At 35.0% G+C, this 18,612-nt stretch overlaps 10 protein-coding genes across 10 annotated transcripts; 3 read left to right on the top strand and 7 right to left on the bottom strand.

Annotated features, from left to right (window-relative positions):
* Positions 1 to 145: 145 nt before the first annotated feature.
* On the bottom strand, positions 146 to 2,986 carry INP51 (phosphoinositide 5-phosphatase INP51; the record flags this gene model as incomplete). Its single annotated transcript, XM_041552297.1, has 1 exon — positions 146 to 2,986. One exon carries the CDS (start codon positions 2,984 to 2,986, stop codon positions 146 to 148), a length of 2,841 nt encoding a protein of 946 aa, XP_041408231.1.
* A 1,006-nt stretch (positions 2,987 to 3,992) lies between these two features.
* KABA2_09S03542 (uncharacterized protein) lies at positions 3,993 to 5,567 on the bottom strand (the record flags this gene model as incomplete). Its single annotated transcript, XM_041552298.1, has 1 exon — positions 3,993 to 5,567. The coding sequence occupies one exon, from the start codon at positions 5,565 to 5,567 to the stop codon at positions 3,993 to 3,995; it is 1,575 nt and encodes a 524-aa protein (XP_041408232.1).
* A 484-nt stretch (positions 5,568 to 6,051) lies between these two features.
* On the bottom strand, positions 6,052 to 6,441 carry SGN1 (Sgn1p; the record flags this gene model as incomplete). Its single annotated transcript, XM_041552299.1, has 1 exon — positions 6,052 to 6,441. The coding sequence occupies one exon, from the start codon at positions 6,439 to 6,441 to the stop codon at positions 6,052 to 6,054; it is 390 nt and encodes a 129-aa protein (XP_041408233.1).
* A 497-nt stretch (positions 6,442 to 6,938) lies between these two features.
* On the top strand, positions 6,939 to 7,667 carry NOP16 (Nop16p; the record flags this gene model as incomplete). Its single annotated transcript, XM_041552300.1, has 1 exon — positions 6,939 to 7,667. The coding sequence occupies one exon, from the start codon at positions 6,939 to 6,941 to the stop codon at positions 7,665 to 7,667; it is 729 nt and encodes a 242-aa protein (XP_041408234.1).
* Positions 7,668 to 7,912: 245 nt separating this feature from the next.
* PMI40 (mannose-6-phosphate isomerase PMI40) lies at positions 7,913 to 9,202 on the bottom strand (the record flags this gene model as incomplete). The annotated part of the gene is made up of 1 exon (XM_041552301.1): positions 7,913 to 9,202. One exon carries the CDS (start codon positions 9,200 to 9,202, stop codon positions 7,913 to 7,915), a length of 1,290 nt encoding a protein of 429 aa, XP_041408235.1.
* A 1,302-nt stretch (positions 9,203 to 10,504) lies between these two features.
* Positions 10,505 to 11,293, bottom strand: KABA2_09S03630 (PITH domain-containing protein; the record flags this gene model as incomplete). The annotated part of the gene is made up of 1 exon (XM_041552302.1): positions 10,505 to 11,293. The coding sequence occupies one exon, from the start codon at positions 11,291 to 11,293 to the stop codon at positions 10,505 to 10,507; it is 789 nt and encodes a 262-aa protein (XP_041408236.1).
* A 391-nt stretch (positions 11,294 to 11,684) lies between these two features.
* On the top strand, positions 11,685 to 12,401 carry DID4 (ESCRT-III subunit protein DID4; the record flags this gene model as incomplete). The annotated part of the gene is made up of 1 exon (XM_041552303.1): positions 11,685 to 12,401. The coding sequence occupies one exon, from the start codon at positions 11,685 to 11,687 to the stop codon at positions 12,399 to 12,401; it is 717 nt and encodes a 238-aa protein (XP_041408237.1).
* A 302-nt stretch (positions 12,402 to 12,703) lies between these two features.
* MET14 (adenylyl-sulfate kinase) lies at positions 12,704 to 13,300 on the bottom strand (the record flags this gene model as incomplete). The annotated part of the gene is made up of 1 exon (XM_041552304.1): positions 12,704 to 13,300. The coding sequence occupies one exon, from the start codon at positions 13,298 to 13,300 to the stop codon at positions 12,704 to 12,706; it is 597 nt and encodes a 198-aa protein (XP_041408238.1).
* Positions 13,301 to 13,978: 678 nt separating this feature from the next.
* On the bottom strand, positions 13,979 to 16,144 carry VPS1 (dynamin-like GTPase VPS1; the record flags this gene model as incomplete). The annotated part of the gene is made up of 1 exon (XM_041552305.1): positions 13,979 to 16,144. The coding sequence occupies one exon, from the start codon at positions 16,142 to 16,144 to the stop codon at positions 13,979 to 13,981; it is 2,166 nt and encodes a 721-aa protein (XP_041408239.1).
* A 740-nt stretch (positions 16,145 to 16,884) lies between these two features.
* PAP1 (polynucleotide adenylyltransferase PAP1) lies at positions 16,885 to 18,600 on the top strand (the record flags this gene model as incomplete). Its single annotated transcript, XM_041552306.1, has 1 exon — positions 16,885 to 18,600. One exon carries the CDS (start codon positions 16,885 to 16,887, stop codon positions 18,598 to 18,600), a length of 1,716 nt encoding a protein of 571 aa, XP_041408240.1.
* Positions 18,601 to 18,612: the final 12 nt, after the last annotated feature.

An 18,612-nucleotide genomic window follows, 5' to 3' on the forward strand; every position in this document is an offset into this window, starting at 1 on the left:
AATAATAATAAATGATACCTTTTCTTCATCTTTTTTCTTTTTTTGTTTATATTTACATATATAACAGATGCAAAATACAATTACAGAAGATACACGAAAATAACAAATTAAAATTAAAATATGAAACGTTTTTATATAAGAAATGTTATTGTCTTGGCACAAATAATCGCTGGCCACCACTGTCTCTAAATGGATTTGGATCTCTATTAGGATTTATCATATATTTCCCCGGATCAACTTCTAACTCAACTTTAACTTGTTTACCATTACCAATCCACCATTTTTTTGCTTCAGAACTTGGTGGCGGTAGTTTCTTACTTCTCACCCGATCTGATACCTGGCTTGAAGATAATATCGATTTCGGTACCAGACTCTCCTTATCCATACCTTCAATAAATATATCCCTACCATTAAGGAATGCCTCTTTTTCATCTTCATCTAATGCAGCTAATTTTCTTGTCACCTTATCGTATATCTTGGAAAATAAAGACTCTTTCTTTTCCTCATCCACAACAGTAATAGTAGCTTCAAATGTCGCATACACAGGCCTATGATCAGAAAACATAACGTTTTCTGCATACCCATAACTTAATTGAGTCAAAATTTCACCTTTACTCAATATTCTATCTGTCCAAGCTGGAATTCTCATCTTTTCACTAGTATCATAAGTCTTGGTTCCAGGATCAAATTTATAAGTCGGTGGAAATGTTATAGGCATTTCATGGAAATAAGGGAAGGACTCACCAGATATCATTTGTTGATTTAATTGATCCTTTTCAAAAAGACTAGAATAATCTTCTAACGAGATCAAGTGTCTCACATCTTCGTTATTCATTAAAATTCTATAATTAAAGTCCCCCATCCAAATAACAGCATCATGATCTTTAATTCGTTGACCTCTAGCAAAACGAATATTCTTGAAAATGGTCTTATAATCATTATGTCGTTGTTCAACATTTTCTAGCCCAGCCGCAAGATGTGAAGCCACTATACAAAAACTCGTCGCATTGTATCTAAAACTGATAGCTACTGCACCTTTGTTTGATGCCATACCACCAAATCCAGTCTTCTTTACATCAGCTTCAATATGTTTGATTTTAGAGTAGTCCGAATCTTTTACAAAAAACATCAATAAAACACCACCAAGCTGACTGCTCCAGACAGTGGCATACTTTTGATCACTTTTACCATTGATCAACGTCAGTACACGCTGTTCCCAATATCTCTTCGCATATGGATCAGTTGACAACATTTGACCAGGAGTAAGGTCAACAACTTCCTCAAAACCAATAATATAGGCATCTGCCATCCCGACAATACCTGAATTATCGGGGAAAATCCATTCATCGATGCTATCCTTTGAAGTTTTACCACTTATATTAAACGTTCCACAGAAAATACTTATACTTCGCTCATAAGTAAAGTTGGTCTTTAATTGTTTTAAATAACGAGAGATGTAAAAATGTAATGGATCATACAGTTTCATTTTAGATTCAAACAACAAGGAATAAATCTTAAGATATTTGCTTGGATTCTTCGAATTCTTCGAAAAAATCTGTTCCATCCAAAAAGCGTTCTCAGACCATAATTTATCGTGGGTCTCGACAAAAGAGGAGGTAAGATCAAATTTATTAAGTTCTTTTGTGGCTAGTTCAATAATATCTTTACTAACAATCTTTTCTACGAGCATCTGCTTCTCAACGGAGTCAAATGCACTGATCCTTAAAACACCTGTCTGTTTCCCAAAGTACACACCTCTTTCAATATCGTACGCAAATGCACCTAACTCAAATAAGTCCTCTTTTAGGAGGTATAACAACTTGTGTGGGGTTTTCGAAAGTGTGCTTGAACCGCATTCTAGATTTGTCATCTTGATACCCCTTTTATCTGCACACTCCTTATATACACTTCCTAATGATTCTTGCGTTTCACTTCTTGGTTTAACAATATTTACAATTGTAATAATACCATACTTTGATTCCAAGTTATCGAAATGTCGATCAAATGCCGTTTGCATATGGACTGCGTCCTTCGTTATCTTCACCTTACGACCATATAATATTTGCTTATCAACAGATTCCCAGTATAATGGAATATTGGCACATATTTGGGTATATGAAAAAATAAAGTTCGTAGTAGTAACAACAATCTCTGTCTCAACAAAGTTGGACACTTTACCATCCTCACTCAGACCATCTGCACTTAAACAATGCTGTTTACTCTCTGTAGATATTCTGGATATAAGAGTAATTGATGATGTATTAAGAGAATCCTCAATCAATATAGTTTTACAAAAGCCTCTAATGACAAATGTTAGTAGAGATGAACTATCAAAGGCCTGTCTTTCGTCCCCCGGGAGCCTGTTTCGCCATGTAACAATCTCTGACGTTAGGGGAGTGTTCCAAATAAACATAGAATCTTGGTTGTCAATTGTGTACTCTAAATTATGGACCATAGTATGGTTTTTGACATTATTCGATATATCAAAATCCTTCGAGAAATAAAAAGACCCATCGCCAAAAAGTTTCTTGAGTGAGCCACATGGGTGCTCATGCACCATTCTATCATACGCCTGTTCTGATCTGTCTGAATACCACGAATCGAAAACATTTGAGTCCAAACTGTAAAAATCAACATCTAATACCTTGTATATATTTTCTGAAGGAATAACATGTGAGTTGCTCAAAGTCCATCGAGGAAAGCCTACATTCTGGACGCCTGAAATGACACCGATGTATGCCGAATTGTGGACAGTTACTATACCCAATAGTCCACTAAAAATTCCAAATGTAACTTCGTAATATTTACTGCTATCTAGAAGTTCCTCTTTTGCAATCGTATTAATGATAACTGTAGGTGGTCTGCCATACTGTTGTGATTTGTGGCCAGGTGGGGTCTGGTATCTCTTGAAAGCAAGACTATAATCCTTATAAGATAAGACAATTGTACGCGGATTCCTACCAATATATATCCTGAAATCTGACATTTGGGGTTACTTCTCTATCGAGTATATTTTGGATGCATAGTTAGTTTACCTTATGCTGTTTATGTGTACATAGTATTTATATAAATGTGTACTCAGAAGCTCGGCTCCAATTTTGTAAACTAATAAGCGAAACAAATATTGTATATATAGCACGTAATTAAACGAACACTCTCATAAACTAGAAATAAAGATAAACTGAAGAAAAGAGACATGGAGTAGGTTTGCTGAACGCTACAAATATAAAAGGTGGCTAAGTATTTGAACTTTTATGCTCTACATGTCTTCGAGAATCCTAAGTTGGTTAAATCTCTGATATTATTCTTAAACGGTATTTGCATCCTTATTTAAATTATGCAACGTAGGGGGGGAGGCACATTCCACTTCTGGGGTTATACACGCACTTCAACACATACATCTTAATATCATACTTGAAATTGTATCTTCGATTGACATATGTTACTTCCAAATATTAGAACTTAAAGTATAAAGCTATAAAAATTAAGCCCTTACATTTAACAAATATAAAATTATCATATAGCTAAGTCACATGATAATATTTAATATTTTCTACTTTTAATAATTAATTTTATTTTTAATCTTGTGCACGCGTACCGAATAATGAAAACGTTAATATAAAACAAATATATAAAATTTTTAAACATCTCTTAATGACGCGTCTTCTCTTAGTTTATACGTATTGTTGCTAATAAATGCATGTGAAAGTGATGTTTGAATTAAAAAGAATGAAGTTGTATTCGTATCAGCATAATATTTTATATAGAAATATAGATGTTAATTAATAGCGACCTTTTCTGTTGGTTTTTTTTCACTCAAACTACTAAGAGGTACCGTCCGAAGTTCGGTAAGTAATTAGCTATTTTGCATTTGAATGAATTCGGATATATTTTTCACATAAGAAATAAAAATAGATTGATGTTGAATGTTTGTTAAAAATATAATAGGATTATTACAGATATATATCAGGATGGTGAAAGTCATAAATTAATTAAACCGAAAGATTTAAATTGTTCAATATTGTATTTAATGTGTTAATATCCTTCTGGTAATCCAATAATCCTAAGCTTTGCAAAAATTCTAGGTCGTCTGCATCACTCTCCAATAGAGATAGATCATCAGCTTCGAGATCATATTTACTTAAAAGGTAAAAACGTACATCAGCCACCAATTCAATGGTATCTGTCTCCTCTCTGTTAGATATACGTTGAGAACTCTCCAAAATTACCTTTCTTAATTCTTTGGATGAGGTTAATTCTTCTAGATGTTGTGCTATATACTTGGCAGAAAATTGTTCCAATCTCTCCACCCCAGTTTCCCATCCCAAATGTAAGATATCGAAAACACTTCGAGAAAGTGCATCTTCGGATGATTGTGTAATCACAGCGGCAGCAATATTCTTCAATCTATCGGCCATGATATAGTCAGCCAATTTTATGACGTCAAATGCATGCTTGGGGTCAAACTCGGAGCTATCATAATAGAGATAATTGATAACAGCTTCTGCCACTCCAAAATCACAAACTGGCAATTCGGCAAATAACATATGTGAATCTGCTACGCCACATCTAACAGCTTGTTTCGCTGTCATATATGTGTTATTCTCACGGAATTTCTTGTTAATTATATCCTTAAAGAATTCAGCTCTTGATAACATAGCTATATGACATGGATATATTCTCCGTAAGCCACTATAGTTTTCTACAATTAAATAAATATCTGGAAATGGGGCCCAAATATGTGGATCAGGGATTGAGCCAGAATCCCACGGCTCCTTACCAATATCTATGTGTTTATCAATAATATCATCTTGAACAAATTTCTTTAATTGACTTCTAGCCAACTCAGTAAACTTATACTGATACCCAATCATCAAGTTTGATTTTTCAACCGGGTCTGCCATGTGTCTAGCTTTATCTAAAAATTCCGATAGCAAGTCCAACTGAAGATAATTTGCCAACTTAATTAAGTCTGGAAACACTACAGATGGTATGGCATGTAGTATCGGAACCAAATAAATGAAATTTATCAAGATGTTAACGACGTCGTTCGACAAACCAGAAAACGTTTCATTTAGTTCACTTAGTGTTGAGTTGTGCAAAGCAGAACTCCTAGCGAATATCATAAATTTGTGAGCAATAAACATTATCTCAGGGTCTTTACATTTGATGGTTACATCGCCCATCTCGTATCTACTTTCTTCGTCTTTCAATAGAGATGTTATATGTGCAGCAAAAGGCTGATTCGTGTCGAATTTTTTTGAATTGTCATAACGATACAACATATCCCTAATGGCATCAGTAAGGGCACCATATATGCAACGCGCCCCCTCATGTCTATCTCTATCACATATGGCACCTCTTCCCAACAAAAGTTTTACTACTTCTATATGACCACATAAACTTGCTAAATAGAGAGGCGAATTGTCGAACTTGTCGACCTGATTAATGTTAATTCCGGTTGATATCAGTCGATCAGCATTTTCGACATCCCCTGTACGGCAGAAATAACACAGATCGTCGAAATCTCCTTTAAGAAAAGAATCACGCTCGTTATCCTGATCCATCATTATCTTACAAGTATACAATTAACCAGAATTGCATGTATTGTACCTTGTACTTCACTGAATATAGATTAATGCAAAATGCTTTATGTAATTATTTTTCAATATTGTACTGATCTTACCGAAGTCTGCTTATATAAGAAAATTTATACAATACTTACGTAATATACTAAAGAAAATATTAATCAATTCTGGAAACTGCACAAATGAGTGATATCTTATAACGCTCTGATTGCCTTGGTGTTTCCTTTGTTACAAATAAATTACTTGACCATTTCAAATGTTAAACGATGGTCCTAGATTTTATAACTGGAACCTGACTTTCAGAAACTGTAATCTGGTTATCATAATTTACCTTCTACTTTTACAACATAATTTCTCAATCTTGAATTTCATTAAGCAAGAAATGAAATTCATAGATCAAAGATGCTCTAATGATATCATCAGAACTCACAACGACGTTGAATCGTATTCTTTTTATGCTTCTTTATTTGACTTGTTTTTTTGTTGCTGTATGCTTCTTATAAGAATGAATGTTTGTTCTTTTTTTGGCAACTGTAATAGCTTTGCCTTCAAATTCAGATTTATCTAAAACAAGAGCTCTTGTCATACTTTCTTCTGTATCAAACTCGACATAAGCATGTGCTAGATCTCTATGATGTGTATCACTGACTACAGTTATTCTCTCTATGGATCCGCATTGTCCAAAATGTTCTTCTATATTATCAGGGGTTATATCTCTGTGTATGTTGCTCACAAAAATAGAACGAGCATCTGCCTCTGTCTGCATGCGTTTACGTTCATCTTGTGTCATAGAGGTAAATACCTTCATGCCTGTATTTCCCTCTAGTAGCTGGGGTTCTATTTCAAGGGACATATTTTACAAGTAATAGATTGGAATGGGAGATAGTTAATAGATAATCGAGCAAACAGGAACCGGTAGATATTTTTTAAGTTACTGTATTAGTAGACTGTTGCAATCTATATTTTAGGTAGTTATCATATCTATATCTGCTATCGAATCTAGAAATACTCAAAATTCTCTAATATGGGTTAAGTAAGGTTCATTGAAATTTCTGATGATGTAAATGAAATGAAAGCCATTGATACACATTTGTAGGTCCTGCGACATTATATTAGTAATAATTATTTCGGTCTTCGATCGGTGAATCGAAGAAAAAATTTTTTCTTCATAAATTTTCAGAGTGAAATAATTCTCTTTGCAATGCTCATCGCAAGTTAATTAAACAAGTCAACCAACCTATATATATATACGCATATATAATTGCTGTGAGTTCTGAACCAAAAGTCAAATTCAATTACAACATCAAAGACAGAGAAACTGCGATATCCGTGTTATAGCACTAATACAAAATGGTTTCTGTTAGAAAGAGAAAGATGAATAGATCTTCCGTTGGGAAGAACACCAGAAGAGTGAAGGATAAGAGAAGAAAGATTAATATCAAATCTAATCCTATTATCGCAGCTAATTGGGATTATTCCATGACCATGAAACAGAATTATAAAAACTTGGGTTTGAGGGCGAAATTGCAAGCACCATCAGGTGGTCAAGAAGTCGATTACAGTGAAATCAAAGAAAAAGTTCCAGTATCATCTACTGTTGAAGATGGTAGTGATGAGGACGATGAGTTGGATGAAAATGACAGCGAAGATGAGCAAGATATCAATAACGACGAATCTGAAGAAGGATTTGATGAAAATAAGATCCCAGAAGGTGAAGCCAGAATACAGCGTGATTCTGAAGGTAATGTTGTTAAAGTTGTGTATGGTAAATTAAAGAAATTTGATATTGACGAAGATGTTGAAGTTCTAAGAAAGCAAGTAGCTGAAGAAGAGGAAGAAAGTAAGACAGATGTTGTAAGAGAGCTTGAACGTTACGCTGCCAGACCTGAGGTCACAGATGTTAGAATTCAAAGTGAGAGAGAGGAGGCTTGGTTAGAGAGACTGTACAAGAAATATGGTGACAATTACAAGAAGATGTTTTTCGATAAGAAATTGAATATATATCAACAATCTGTTGGTGATATTAAGAAAAGAATGAATATATGGAAAAAGAACCACAACATCGAAGAAGATAATTAAATGAGGTATATTCCTATTTGCATATAGTATGTTTATCATATTAGTTCATACTTTTTTACTTGTACACTAATAATAATAATATAAAATATAAATAGATACTTTTAAAAGGATAGTATTTTTATTAAATTAAAACAGACAGAAGGAGGCTCATTTTGCTTCCAGTTACCATTATAAATAAGAAAATTTATATAAATATAAACGTGTCCCAAAGAAGAGTTTTATTTTTGGGGTGTCTTTCATGTATATTAGTTTGGTTCGACAAATGCTCTGTAAGAAGTAAACGTGCTGTCTGTAGTCTCTAAATCGACTGGAGTGTTAGCAGCAACAAAGAAGACAAACCCGGTGCTAGCATCTAATTTGACGTCACCTGTGCTGATCTTACCGTTACCCTTAGTAACAATAAGAACACTTGGACCATCAACACCCTCGAAGTGTCTCTTACCAGTAGAAGTCTTAAAAGTAGTCTCTAGGACAGCAAATTCTTCGATTGGTGGGTTATATAGAAGAGATTCACCATTACCACTAGATCTTGGGAACTTTTCGGCGACCATCTTTTGTTCATCGACAGTACCATAGTTGTAAGTCAACATTTCAACCAAGTTTTTAACATCCTTGAATTTTGGAGTGAAACCAGCTCTAACAACGTTGTCAGAAGCAGCCATACATTCAATGATATCACCGCTAATATAAGCGTGTGGGTCCTTAGCTCTTAGGAAAAGACCTTCACCGGCGTTTAGTCTACAGTGGTTCAACAATAGACCACCACAGAATAGGCCAATGTCATCAGGGAATTGTTTGTTCAATCTGATTAATAAATCTGGTAAGTCGGCCTTGTTGAAATCGGCTGGACTGTCATGAGCTCTTTGGATCAATGCACGAGCATTTTGTACTATTTGATCCTCAGGGGCATTCATGACTTTACTAAAGACGGATTGTAGAAGTTTTCTGTTAGCTTGATCATCTGCACTACCAACAGTGACGTTTTCCTTAAAGTTCTTAATGAATTGGTCAGCAGTTTCGTCACCAACAACATTTCTTAGTTCTGGGATACGTTTCAATTCGTCGGCAATTTCGCCTAATGGTTTGAAACCACAGAACCCTTCGAAATCAGTAACGGCAATGGCCATTTCTGGCTTATGGTTAGCATCTGGATAATTCTTTGGATCCTGAGCATGTAAGATCTTACCAAGAGCCTTATCTGGATGAGCTTGGATAGATAACACTTTTTCAATAGATAGAACTTTGAATAAGAAAGGTAATTCATTTTTAGCATGGAATTTGTTGATGATATCATTACCTAGGGTTTCCTCTGGGTTCTTAGCAATAATATTGTTCAACAATTCATTAGAATCAGCGTTCTTAGATGGAGCCTTCAAGTGAGTACCCATCCACAATTCGGCATATGGTTTAGTTTCATCAATCTTGACAGTAGGATCAGAAAGGGTAGAGTATTGGGCAACAGCAGACTTGGAACCAATTTTACCCCAGTCGTATTGTTGGTAAGCAGCAATTAATCTAAACAATTTGTCACTCATAGTGCGTACAAAGTATAAAGTATATATATATATTCTTGATTCTTGATTATGAATTACTAAGATTTAAGTTCATTCTTTACCTAATCTTCTTTACATTGTTCATAAAACTGTTTTCCTAAAGAATTTCACTTATTATATAAGATTTATTACGTGTTTGGTAAGGGCGATCGATTCGTTGCTGGTAAAAAAAAAAGAAAATGTCTCTCTATTTTTATTTATTTATTTTTTTCACCCATCAACAATGCTCAGAAAGCACCGTATCAAGTACGAGAACCAACCAGAATCATAAACCATACCAACAAACAGTTCGAGAGTCCATCTTACTGTACTCACTTCCCCACTATCATCACCTGGATACATAGACAAGGATAGTTGATGGAGTACGTGAGTGTCCTAGCATATATGCGACGTCGTTTGCAGACCTTCCCTTCAAAACAAGCTTCTTTTTTTTTTTGCCTGGATTGCCCCACTATCAACACCATTACCAACGACGACAACAGGATGAATGAGGACAAATGACGGCGAAACCAATCGTTTGTTCTGTGGTGAGAGGATATGTTAGACACAGGCTAAGATGGCGGCGTTACGAGAATTTTGCGTTAATTTCAGCGACCTCTGGGTTTCTGGGGTGAGTGAACTTTACTGAGATGGTGGTGTTGAAGCTATTCGGAACGTATGACCCCGGAAGAGCATGCCGCAGGACATCAAATAACGGGTTTTATCATTTCTTAGTAAAATTGGTTCTTTGGGATTATTTAGTGCGACAATATAGAAGGGAAGGCATTGCTAATTACCTATACATGTGTTGCAGACTCCACTATTTCCCCCATCGTAGATACGTCTAATTCGCATCAGATGGGTCGGTTGGTATTCAAACGTTACAATAGAGAGTGGTTGCTGTGCATCTCACTCTAAAAATGGCAGTATTCACTGTAATATTTTAGCATCTTGTTCAGATTCGATATTTCTAATATCAAACTGCTTACCTAAGGCAACTCTTTTTTTTGTTATGTTTCTTTATGATGATGACTGGATGTTTTTGTTAGTGTAAGGTGCTGAATTTCGAACAATAATGTAATGAGTAAAAATAAAATTATTACGTTTAGTAGATATATATAGACAAAATATTATACTTCCGGAATAATCTTGTCCATAAAAACATACAATTTTAATAGAAATAGTGCGCAATCACTAACTAAAATATAAAATATTATATAAGTACTATCTTGTGGTTTTGAATATCTCAATCTTCTATTTTAAATGACTGTATTAATACATGTAGAAAACCATTACCCATAATCATCACATACCAAGGTGAATGTTTGGTTTATCACTTTCTACCTTTTGATGATCTAAAGGATTTGGCGCACTTTCATATACAGACACTATTGGTACTGCGTCGTCCTTTGCCAGCTTCCCAGTAAAACTACCTCTTATTTCAAGGTAATACAATTTGAAACAATTATCTTCATCGTCAGACCAGTTATCCTTAAAGAATAAAGTTATTGAGTGACAGTCATTAAATTTTGCCTTTGGCATATGAAATTCAATCATACTGGTTTCATCTTCATCAGTCTCTGTAGTTGTTGTTGGATCAATTCCAACATTTTGTGGATATTCTATTTTATAGTTAGGTTTAATATGGTTGGAATTTAATGTATTGAAATCGATATTAGAGTTTTTTTTCCAATTTTTATATACCTGAATTGTCTTTGGTGCATCGAATTCCTCAGATAATTTGGGTTTATTACATCTCAAAATAATCGAGTCAATTTTACAAACTCCAGTAAACGGCAAATGAGCCACCAATTGGCAGTCAGTATCAGATTGTAACCATGTATCTATCTTAGATTTATTATCTCTATTTTTTATAAACACTGAAGATTTATCTAATGTAGAAGATTGACTTCCTTGAGACATGGCAATACCATTTAATAACTTGATTTTTGTAGTGTCGATGTATGAGAAGAGGGACTGATCTGAGTTTGTTGGTACAGGAGGCTCGTGATCATGGCCATGGCCATGTCCGTGGTTATTACGGGTATGATTATGATGAATACCTAGACTGTCATCCTCACAATTAAATGACATGCCTACCTTTTTGTCTTTGTCTTTGTTTTTGCTCAAGTGAGGTACAGCCTAACCCTAATATATAATAATATTAAATTTCTTTGAATTCATAATTTAGCAAGGTTCAATCATCCATTGATTGTTCATTATCCCTATCTCATCGAAGGAAATATACCAAAGAAAAGAAAGAAAAAAGTACGAAATTCTTACATTTGGGTTGTCACATTCATCCGGCGCTTTAAACGTGACAAACTAAATTTTAGTTAAAGTGATATATTTTAAAAACCCCTTTCACCAGAGTAACCCCAATTTAAAGGAAGTAAGATTATAATAGCGAGACCAAAATACATTTACCGTTCACATAACTTACATCATTCACAAAAAGAATATTTTTATATTTTGAAAGTGAAATATGAGTTTATTTGAGTGGGTCTTCGGGAAGAGTGTAACTCCTCAAGAAAGACTCAAAAAGAATCAAAGGGCATTAGAGAGAACCCAACGTGAATTAGAGAGAGAAAAGAGAAAGTTGGAAGCACAAGAGAAGAAATTGATACAAGATATTAAAAAGGCAGCCAAGAATAATCAAATTAGTGCTGCAAAGATTAAAGCTAAGGATTTAGTTCGTACAAGAAGCTATGTATCCAAGTTCAATAACATGCAAACACAGTTACAAGCTATCTCCTTAAGAATCCAGGCTGTCAGAAGTAGTGACCAAATGAGTAGTTCTATGCGTGAAGCTACAGTTCTTCTTGCAGGAATGAATAGATCTATGAATTTACCACAGTTACAAAAAATCTCTATGGAATTCGAGAAACAAAATGAATTAATGGATCAAAGACAAGAGTTTATTGATGAAGCTATTGACGGTGTTATGGAAGATGACGAATTCAATGAAGATGAAGAGGCCGATGAGATTGTTAATAAGGTTCTGGATGAAATAGGAGTTGATTTGAATACTGAATTAGCAAATGCACCAAATGGACAATTAGGATCGGCTGTTGGTCTTGAGGAGTCTCATCAGATCGCAAACCCAAAGTCTTTGTTGGCTGAAGGTGGAACCCCTGGTGGAGGACCATCTGATCCAGATAGTGACCTACAGGCCCGTTTAGATAGTCTGAAGAGACAATGAAAATGATATTTTCAAATCTTATACGTGCATTTTATATGCATGTATATAGGTACCTAAGTCGAATGTGTCTTTTAGCAACGTACAGCGCAAACTAATCTATAAAAGATATGTACAATAGTTATAATAATAGTAATCATCAAATTCTTAATATTTTTTTTCTTTTTGCTGTATAAATATATATGTAAATAAATAATTAATGTTAATTATATGACGATTTAAATAAATGAAATATTATCGAATGATTATCGAATGATTATCGAAGAATTTAGCAATTGAAAAACAATAACTGATCATTCTATTATTTATATAACTTTTTCTCTTACCAAGTACTCGTAAATAATATTAGCACATTCTTCAATGCTCTTCAAATCAGTTCTCAAATGCACTTCTGGAGACTCTGGAGCTTCATAAGGAGCAGAAATACCAGTGAAGTCTTTGATGATACCTTCTCTGGCTTTCTTGTACAAACCCTTAGGGTCTCTTTGTTCTGCTATTTCAATTGGAACATCGACGAATACTTCAATGAATTTTAAACCAGCTTCTTTATGAAGTTCTCTAGCTTTATCTCTGTCGACTCTGTATGGAGAGATGAAGGAAGTAATAGAGATGGTACAAGAATCAGCAAACAATTTAGATACTTCGCTAATTCTTCTAATATTTTCGTTTCTGTCAGCCTCTGAAAAACCTAGATCTTTATTCAAACCAAATCTGATATTATCACCATCTAATCTGTAAGCAGCTAAGTTTTTTTGTAGAAGTAATTGTTCTAGTGCACATGCAACGGTACTCTTACCAGAGGCACTTAGACCAGTAAGCCAGATAGTGCAACCATGTTGTTTTCTTAGAGTCTTACGTTCGTCGTAACTCAAATTTGGATGCCAGGTAATGTTGGTAGCCATGATTTATATGCGTGTCAGGATTATACTTTAATTGGATATATTCTACAAAGAATATACAAATGTAGATATTTATATAAAGAACAAGATATTCAAAAAAAAAACAACCAGTAAATATTGCTAACCTCACTGGTATTGTTACATATATATATATATATATATATATATCTTGTAGTATGGGCACATCCATGACTTTCAATCTTACGAACTGTGTATGTGTGTCTCATTTTAAACAGAAAACAGACTTGTCATCCTTCTTTACGTTCCCTCACTCAGGCCCGTCCAGTTCGAATTAACTGTCGATATGTGTGGTGAACCAATGGACTCAAGTCACAACAGATGACTTTTGTTTTAACCTGGAAGTAAACGATAAAGTTTCGCAATGAATGAAATAAAGGAATAATGCCTTCTCAATGGCGATGGATCACGTGCTATTGCGTTTCGCGCTACTAAGAAAAATCGCAGAGGAGAAAATATCTATCTGATATATAAAAGACTGAGGACATTGTAGTTGCCCTCAGGATAATGAATATGGAAACTATTAAGTTAATTTTAAATGTTTTTCATTTTATTATAATCTTTTTACTAGTATATAAGTTCAAGAACTTTTCTTATTATTATTTTCTTGTGAACTTTATTAATGGGTTGAATACTTTTTGTTTATATTGCTGTTTCTCCTGATTACACGCTTGAAACAATTTGACTGGCGTTGTTCAATATTTCAACCATCCTCTTACATTCCTTTCTTCTTTGGATAGTGATATCGTTTTCTTTGGTTAGATCTTCGATATCTTGGTTACCGTATAACCTCTCTAGCAATACCTTTTGAATATCGGTCTTACTCTTGACAATCAACTTCAACATAATCGACTTTGGAATGATATCAGCAATGGTTCTCTTCACGATGTTGAAGTAACTGTTGATTAGTAGTTTAATGATCTCCGTCTCCATGTTTTCTCTCTCTGTCATTTGACCTGTAGCCTTCAACACCGGAGGTGGAGACTCTAGTGCAGCCAATTTCTTCTTGTTCTTACTACTGAAAAATCCACCAAAGAATCCAGATTTTTCATCCACGGAACCATTCATATTTTTGTTAACTGCAGTGTTAGTTGGTTGATTAGACAAAGGCTTACCAGTCTTTGGATCCACAGCGACTTGTGGAGTTGGGTGTAATTTTTCTTGGACCATAGCCATGGCTTGAGACCCCTTCAATAAATCAGGATGAGCTGTATTGATATATGTTTGCTCAGCCTCAATGATGTCAACAACAAACTGATTGGTTGGGATCATGGAACTCTTTAAGAAATCAATAAATTGATTAGAGATGGCATCTCTTAATGCTGGGTATCTAGAATACTTTGTTTGACTAACAATTTGTTTCAACATACGTACCAATTCATCAAACACCAAGTTAATCAAACGCACAGCAGGTTCTTCGAATCTTTTAATTTGTTGTTTAACCAGTACCTCAAAAGCTTCGGTACCGACAAACAGTGATGGTGCAGAACCAGAACTGTTATACATGATTGTTCTAATATCAGAATCCTTAATTTGATCAAATGGATCTAATGAATCAACACCATTCTTAAAGACTTCATGGAATACAAAAGAGATTCTAGCACCACCAGATAATTCTTGACTTGATATTTCTTTGGCTTCACCATCAAGGATACCATTATATTCATTGGAAAAATCAGTAATCATGCTTAACACGACAGAACTAGCAGAGTCCATAGTTTCTGGTCCCAAATTCATCAATTCTTGTTGGAATTTCTTCAAAGTAGCCTCGATCTTACCCTTAATATCAGGCAAAGTTTGTCTAATATGGTGTAAAAGAATTGAATTCAATTTCTTAGCCAAATATGGAGTACCACAGTATTGTGCTTTGGAACTATAAGAAGAATGGCTTTCGAAGAACTCCTTTTCATCTTTCAAAGCGTCTCTAATGGTCTTCTTATGTTCGATATCCTTTTGACCACGATTAATGACTGGGATGTAACCATATCTTAAAGGAATGACTCTACCAGCAAGGATATCAATAACATCAGTACCTTGGTCCATCAAATCAACTTTAGTTAGGACACCAATAGTTCTTGTACCTTCTGGGTCGACCTCTCTAGCAAGTTTCAACCCATCACTGTTGGCCAAATCGGTATTGGCAGCATTAACGGATAAGATTATAGCGTTTGGTTTAGAGATATATTTCAACAACATATCCTTAATTTGCTTCTCGATATCTACTGGTTGATCGCCGACTGGAACCTTAGTTAGACCTGGTAAATCAACCAAAGTTAAAGTTAGAACATGTGGGGAATAGATTCTCAAATTGATTGGTACGGAAGAGATACCGGAGTTTGCCCCAGTAACTTTATCAGTTTCCCTAACGATTTCTTGTCTGATCTCGTCGAAATTATAAAATTTCTTACCAGGTATATGTAAGAATTCACCCCATTCTTCTTTATTATCTTCGGATTGTCCATGTGGATGTTCAATTTCCTTTTTATTTTCAACTTTCTTCTCACCTGAGTTATCACTGATATCAAGGTCTAATAATTCGTTAGTCACTGAACCAGCGGAATCATTGGTCTTAGTGGTGTTACTGGAAGGGTTAGAGCCATGAGCTCTTCTATTAATCAATTGTAACACTAGAGGTCTTCTAGTGACAATACCCGTACCTCTAGGTAAAAAATCTCTTCCGACGATATTTTCTAGGACAGACGATTTACCAGAAGATTGTGAACCCACTACAGTAATCTGTGGCAAATCAATTGGTGACTGAGAACCACCACCTAATGGTGCTAATGCGTCTTGCAACTTGTTGATAGTAGAAATCAAATGTTCATCCATGGTGTTACAACTGTTATAGTGTATTCTTTTCTGAAAACAAAGATAGAAACCTTCTCGATTGTACAATTTCAGAAGTTTAAACTTACTTACTGTTCGCTCACTTCAAAGAATATATCGTCCGATTCCCCTTTAGGTAGCCATTATATATAGGGAATGTAATCAATCAGTCAATCAATCAATCAATCAAAGTTCGACCAGAATAGGGAAATTTCCAGTTTGAATTCCTCAAACAATTTTTGTTTTGCGAGGCGCACGCGATTTTGAGAGGGAGGGGGCCGACAATAGTCACTGTGTACGAGGTGTGTTCAACACAAAAGACGCAAGATATTCAATCAATATCTATACAGACACATTGGTGATGTATATATGTACATATATGATTCATTGTATCTGTTAACGTATGGTACATTAGACGTTTCTATAGTTTCCTTTGCCTTTAGTAACTTCATCGACGCATTTCCCTCTCTGTTGTTCTTCCACAAGTTGAAATTGTATGTTTTAAGCAGAACATTTAAAGAACTAAAATTTAAAGGACACACACTTAAAAGAAAATTCGTCAAGTTACAATTGGAAAGAAACAACAAAAAAGGGACACACCCAATACATCCAGTTTCAAAAGAGAAGGTACATCGAACTGAGAATACTTTTTAGAGCATACGCCGTCAAAAGTTGAAAAGAACAAAGTGTTGACAATTTTCTTTGATAGAGATACATACACACACACACACACAGATAAAACAATGAATTACCAAAAGGTTTATGGTATCACAGGTCCTGTCTCCGTGGCAGGTCCAACAGCCCCCGAGAATAAACTTAACGATGCATTGATTCAGGAGTTGAAGAAGGAAGGGTCCTTTGAATCGGAAGCCGATACTGCCAAGAGAGTACAGATTTTAAAGACGTTACAAGAATTGGCTCAAAAATTTGTCTATCAAGTTTCTAAGAATAAGAATATGTCTGACGGTATGGCTAAGGATGCAGGTGGTAAGATCTTTACGTTTGGTTCTTACAAGCTTGGTGTACACGGTCCAGGCAGTGATATCGATACATTGGTTGTGGTTCCAAAACATGTCTTGCGAGAAGATTTCTTCACGGTATTTGATGCCTTGTTAAGAGAAAGACCCGAATTAGATGAAATTGCACCTGTTCCAGATGCATTTGTCCCGGTTATTAAGATTAAATTCAGTGGTATCTCTATTGATTTATTATGTGCAAGACTTGACGTCGCTCAAGTACCTGTAACAATGACCTTGAGTGATAAGAACTTATTAAGAAACCTAGATGAAAAGGATTTGAGAGCTCTGAATGGTACGAGAGTCACTGATGAAATTTTGGAATTAGTACCAAAGACTAGTGTATTTAGAATCGCTTTGAGAGCCGTCAAAATATGGGCCAATAGACGTGGTATTTATGGTAATGTTTTTGGGTTTCCCGGGGGTGTTGCTTGGGCTATGTTAGTCGCTAGAATCTGTCAATTATATCCTAATGCTTGTTCCGCAGTGATACTAAACAGATTCTTTAAAATTTATTCAGAATGGAAATGGCCACAACCTGTGGTATTAAAGCCTATCGAGGATGGTCCTTTACAGGTCCGAGTTTGGAATCCCAAGATTTATGCACAGGACAGATCACATAGAATGCCAGTTATCACACCAGCTTATCCTTCTATGTGTGCTACCCACAATATCTCGGAATCTACTAAGAACGTTATATTAGGGGAATTCGATAGAGGTATAAAAATTACAAATGAGATCTTTTCAAATAAGAAAAATTGGAGTGATTTGTTTAATAAACATGATTTCTTTCACAAATATAAATTCTATTTAACTGTTGCGGTCACTACAAAAGGTGATGATGAACAGCATTTGAAATGGACAGGTCTAGTAGAAAGTAAATTGAGATTATTAATATTGAAACTAGAGGCACTTCCAGGAATTAATATTGCTCATCCCTTCCCTGCATTATTTGGGACAACATACATTTACAAAGATAATAAAGATGTTGAAAATATATTGCAGAATTATGGGTCTCATAAGACAGAAAATAGATTACAAAATCTTGTCAAGATAACGGACGACAATAAGGACGACGAATCTGTAAAGGATAAGCCTACAATGTATCTAACAACGATGTACATTGGTTTAGATGTTAACGTTGAGAACAAAAAGGAAAAAGTTGACATACATGTACCATGTGCTGAATACTTTAACCTTTGTCGTAATTTCAATGAAGAATTTCAAGATAATGATGTTTTCTCCCTAATTATTAGATATGTTAAACTCTATGATCTCCCTGATGAGGTTTATGATGAAAATGAAGCAAGGCCAATAAAGAAGAAGAGAAGCAAGAGGGCAAAGGGTGCGGAGGATGATAATGGTACAAAAAGACCAAAATCTGATGCAGGATCTATAGAATCGTCGTCGACAACTGCTATTGGTCAAACTGCAGCAGCCTAATTTTGGTCATAT

The sequence above is a fragment of the Maudiozyma barnettii genome (genome assembly GCF_903064755.1).
Source record: "Maudiozyma barnettii strain CLIB 1767 genome assembly, contig: KABA2_09, whole genome shotgun sequence".
Lineage (NCBI taxonomy): Eukaryota > Fungi > Ascomycota > Saccharomycetes > Saccharomycetales > Saccharomycetaceae > Maudiozyma > Maudiozyma barnettii.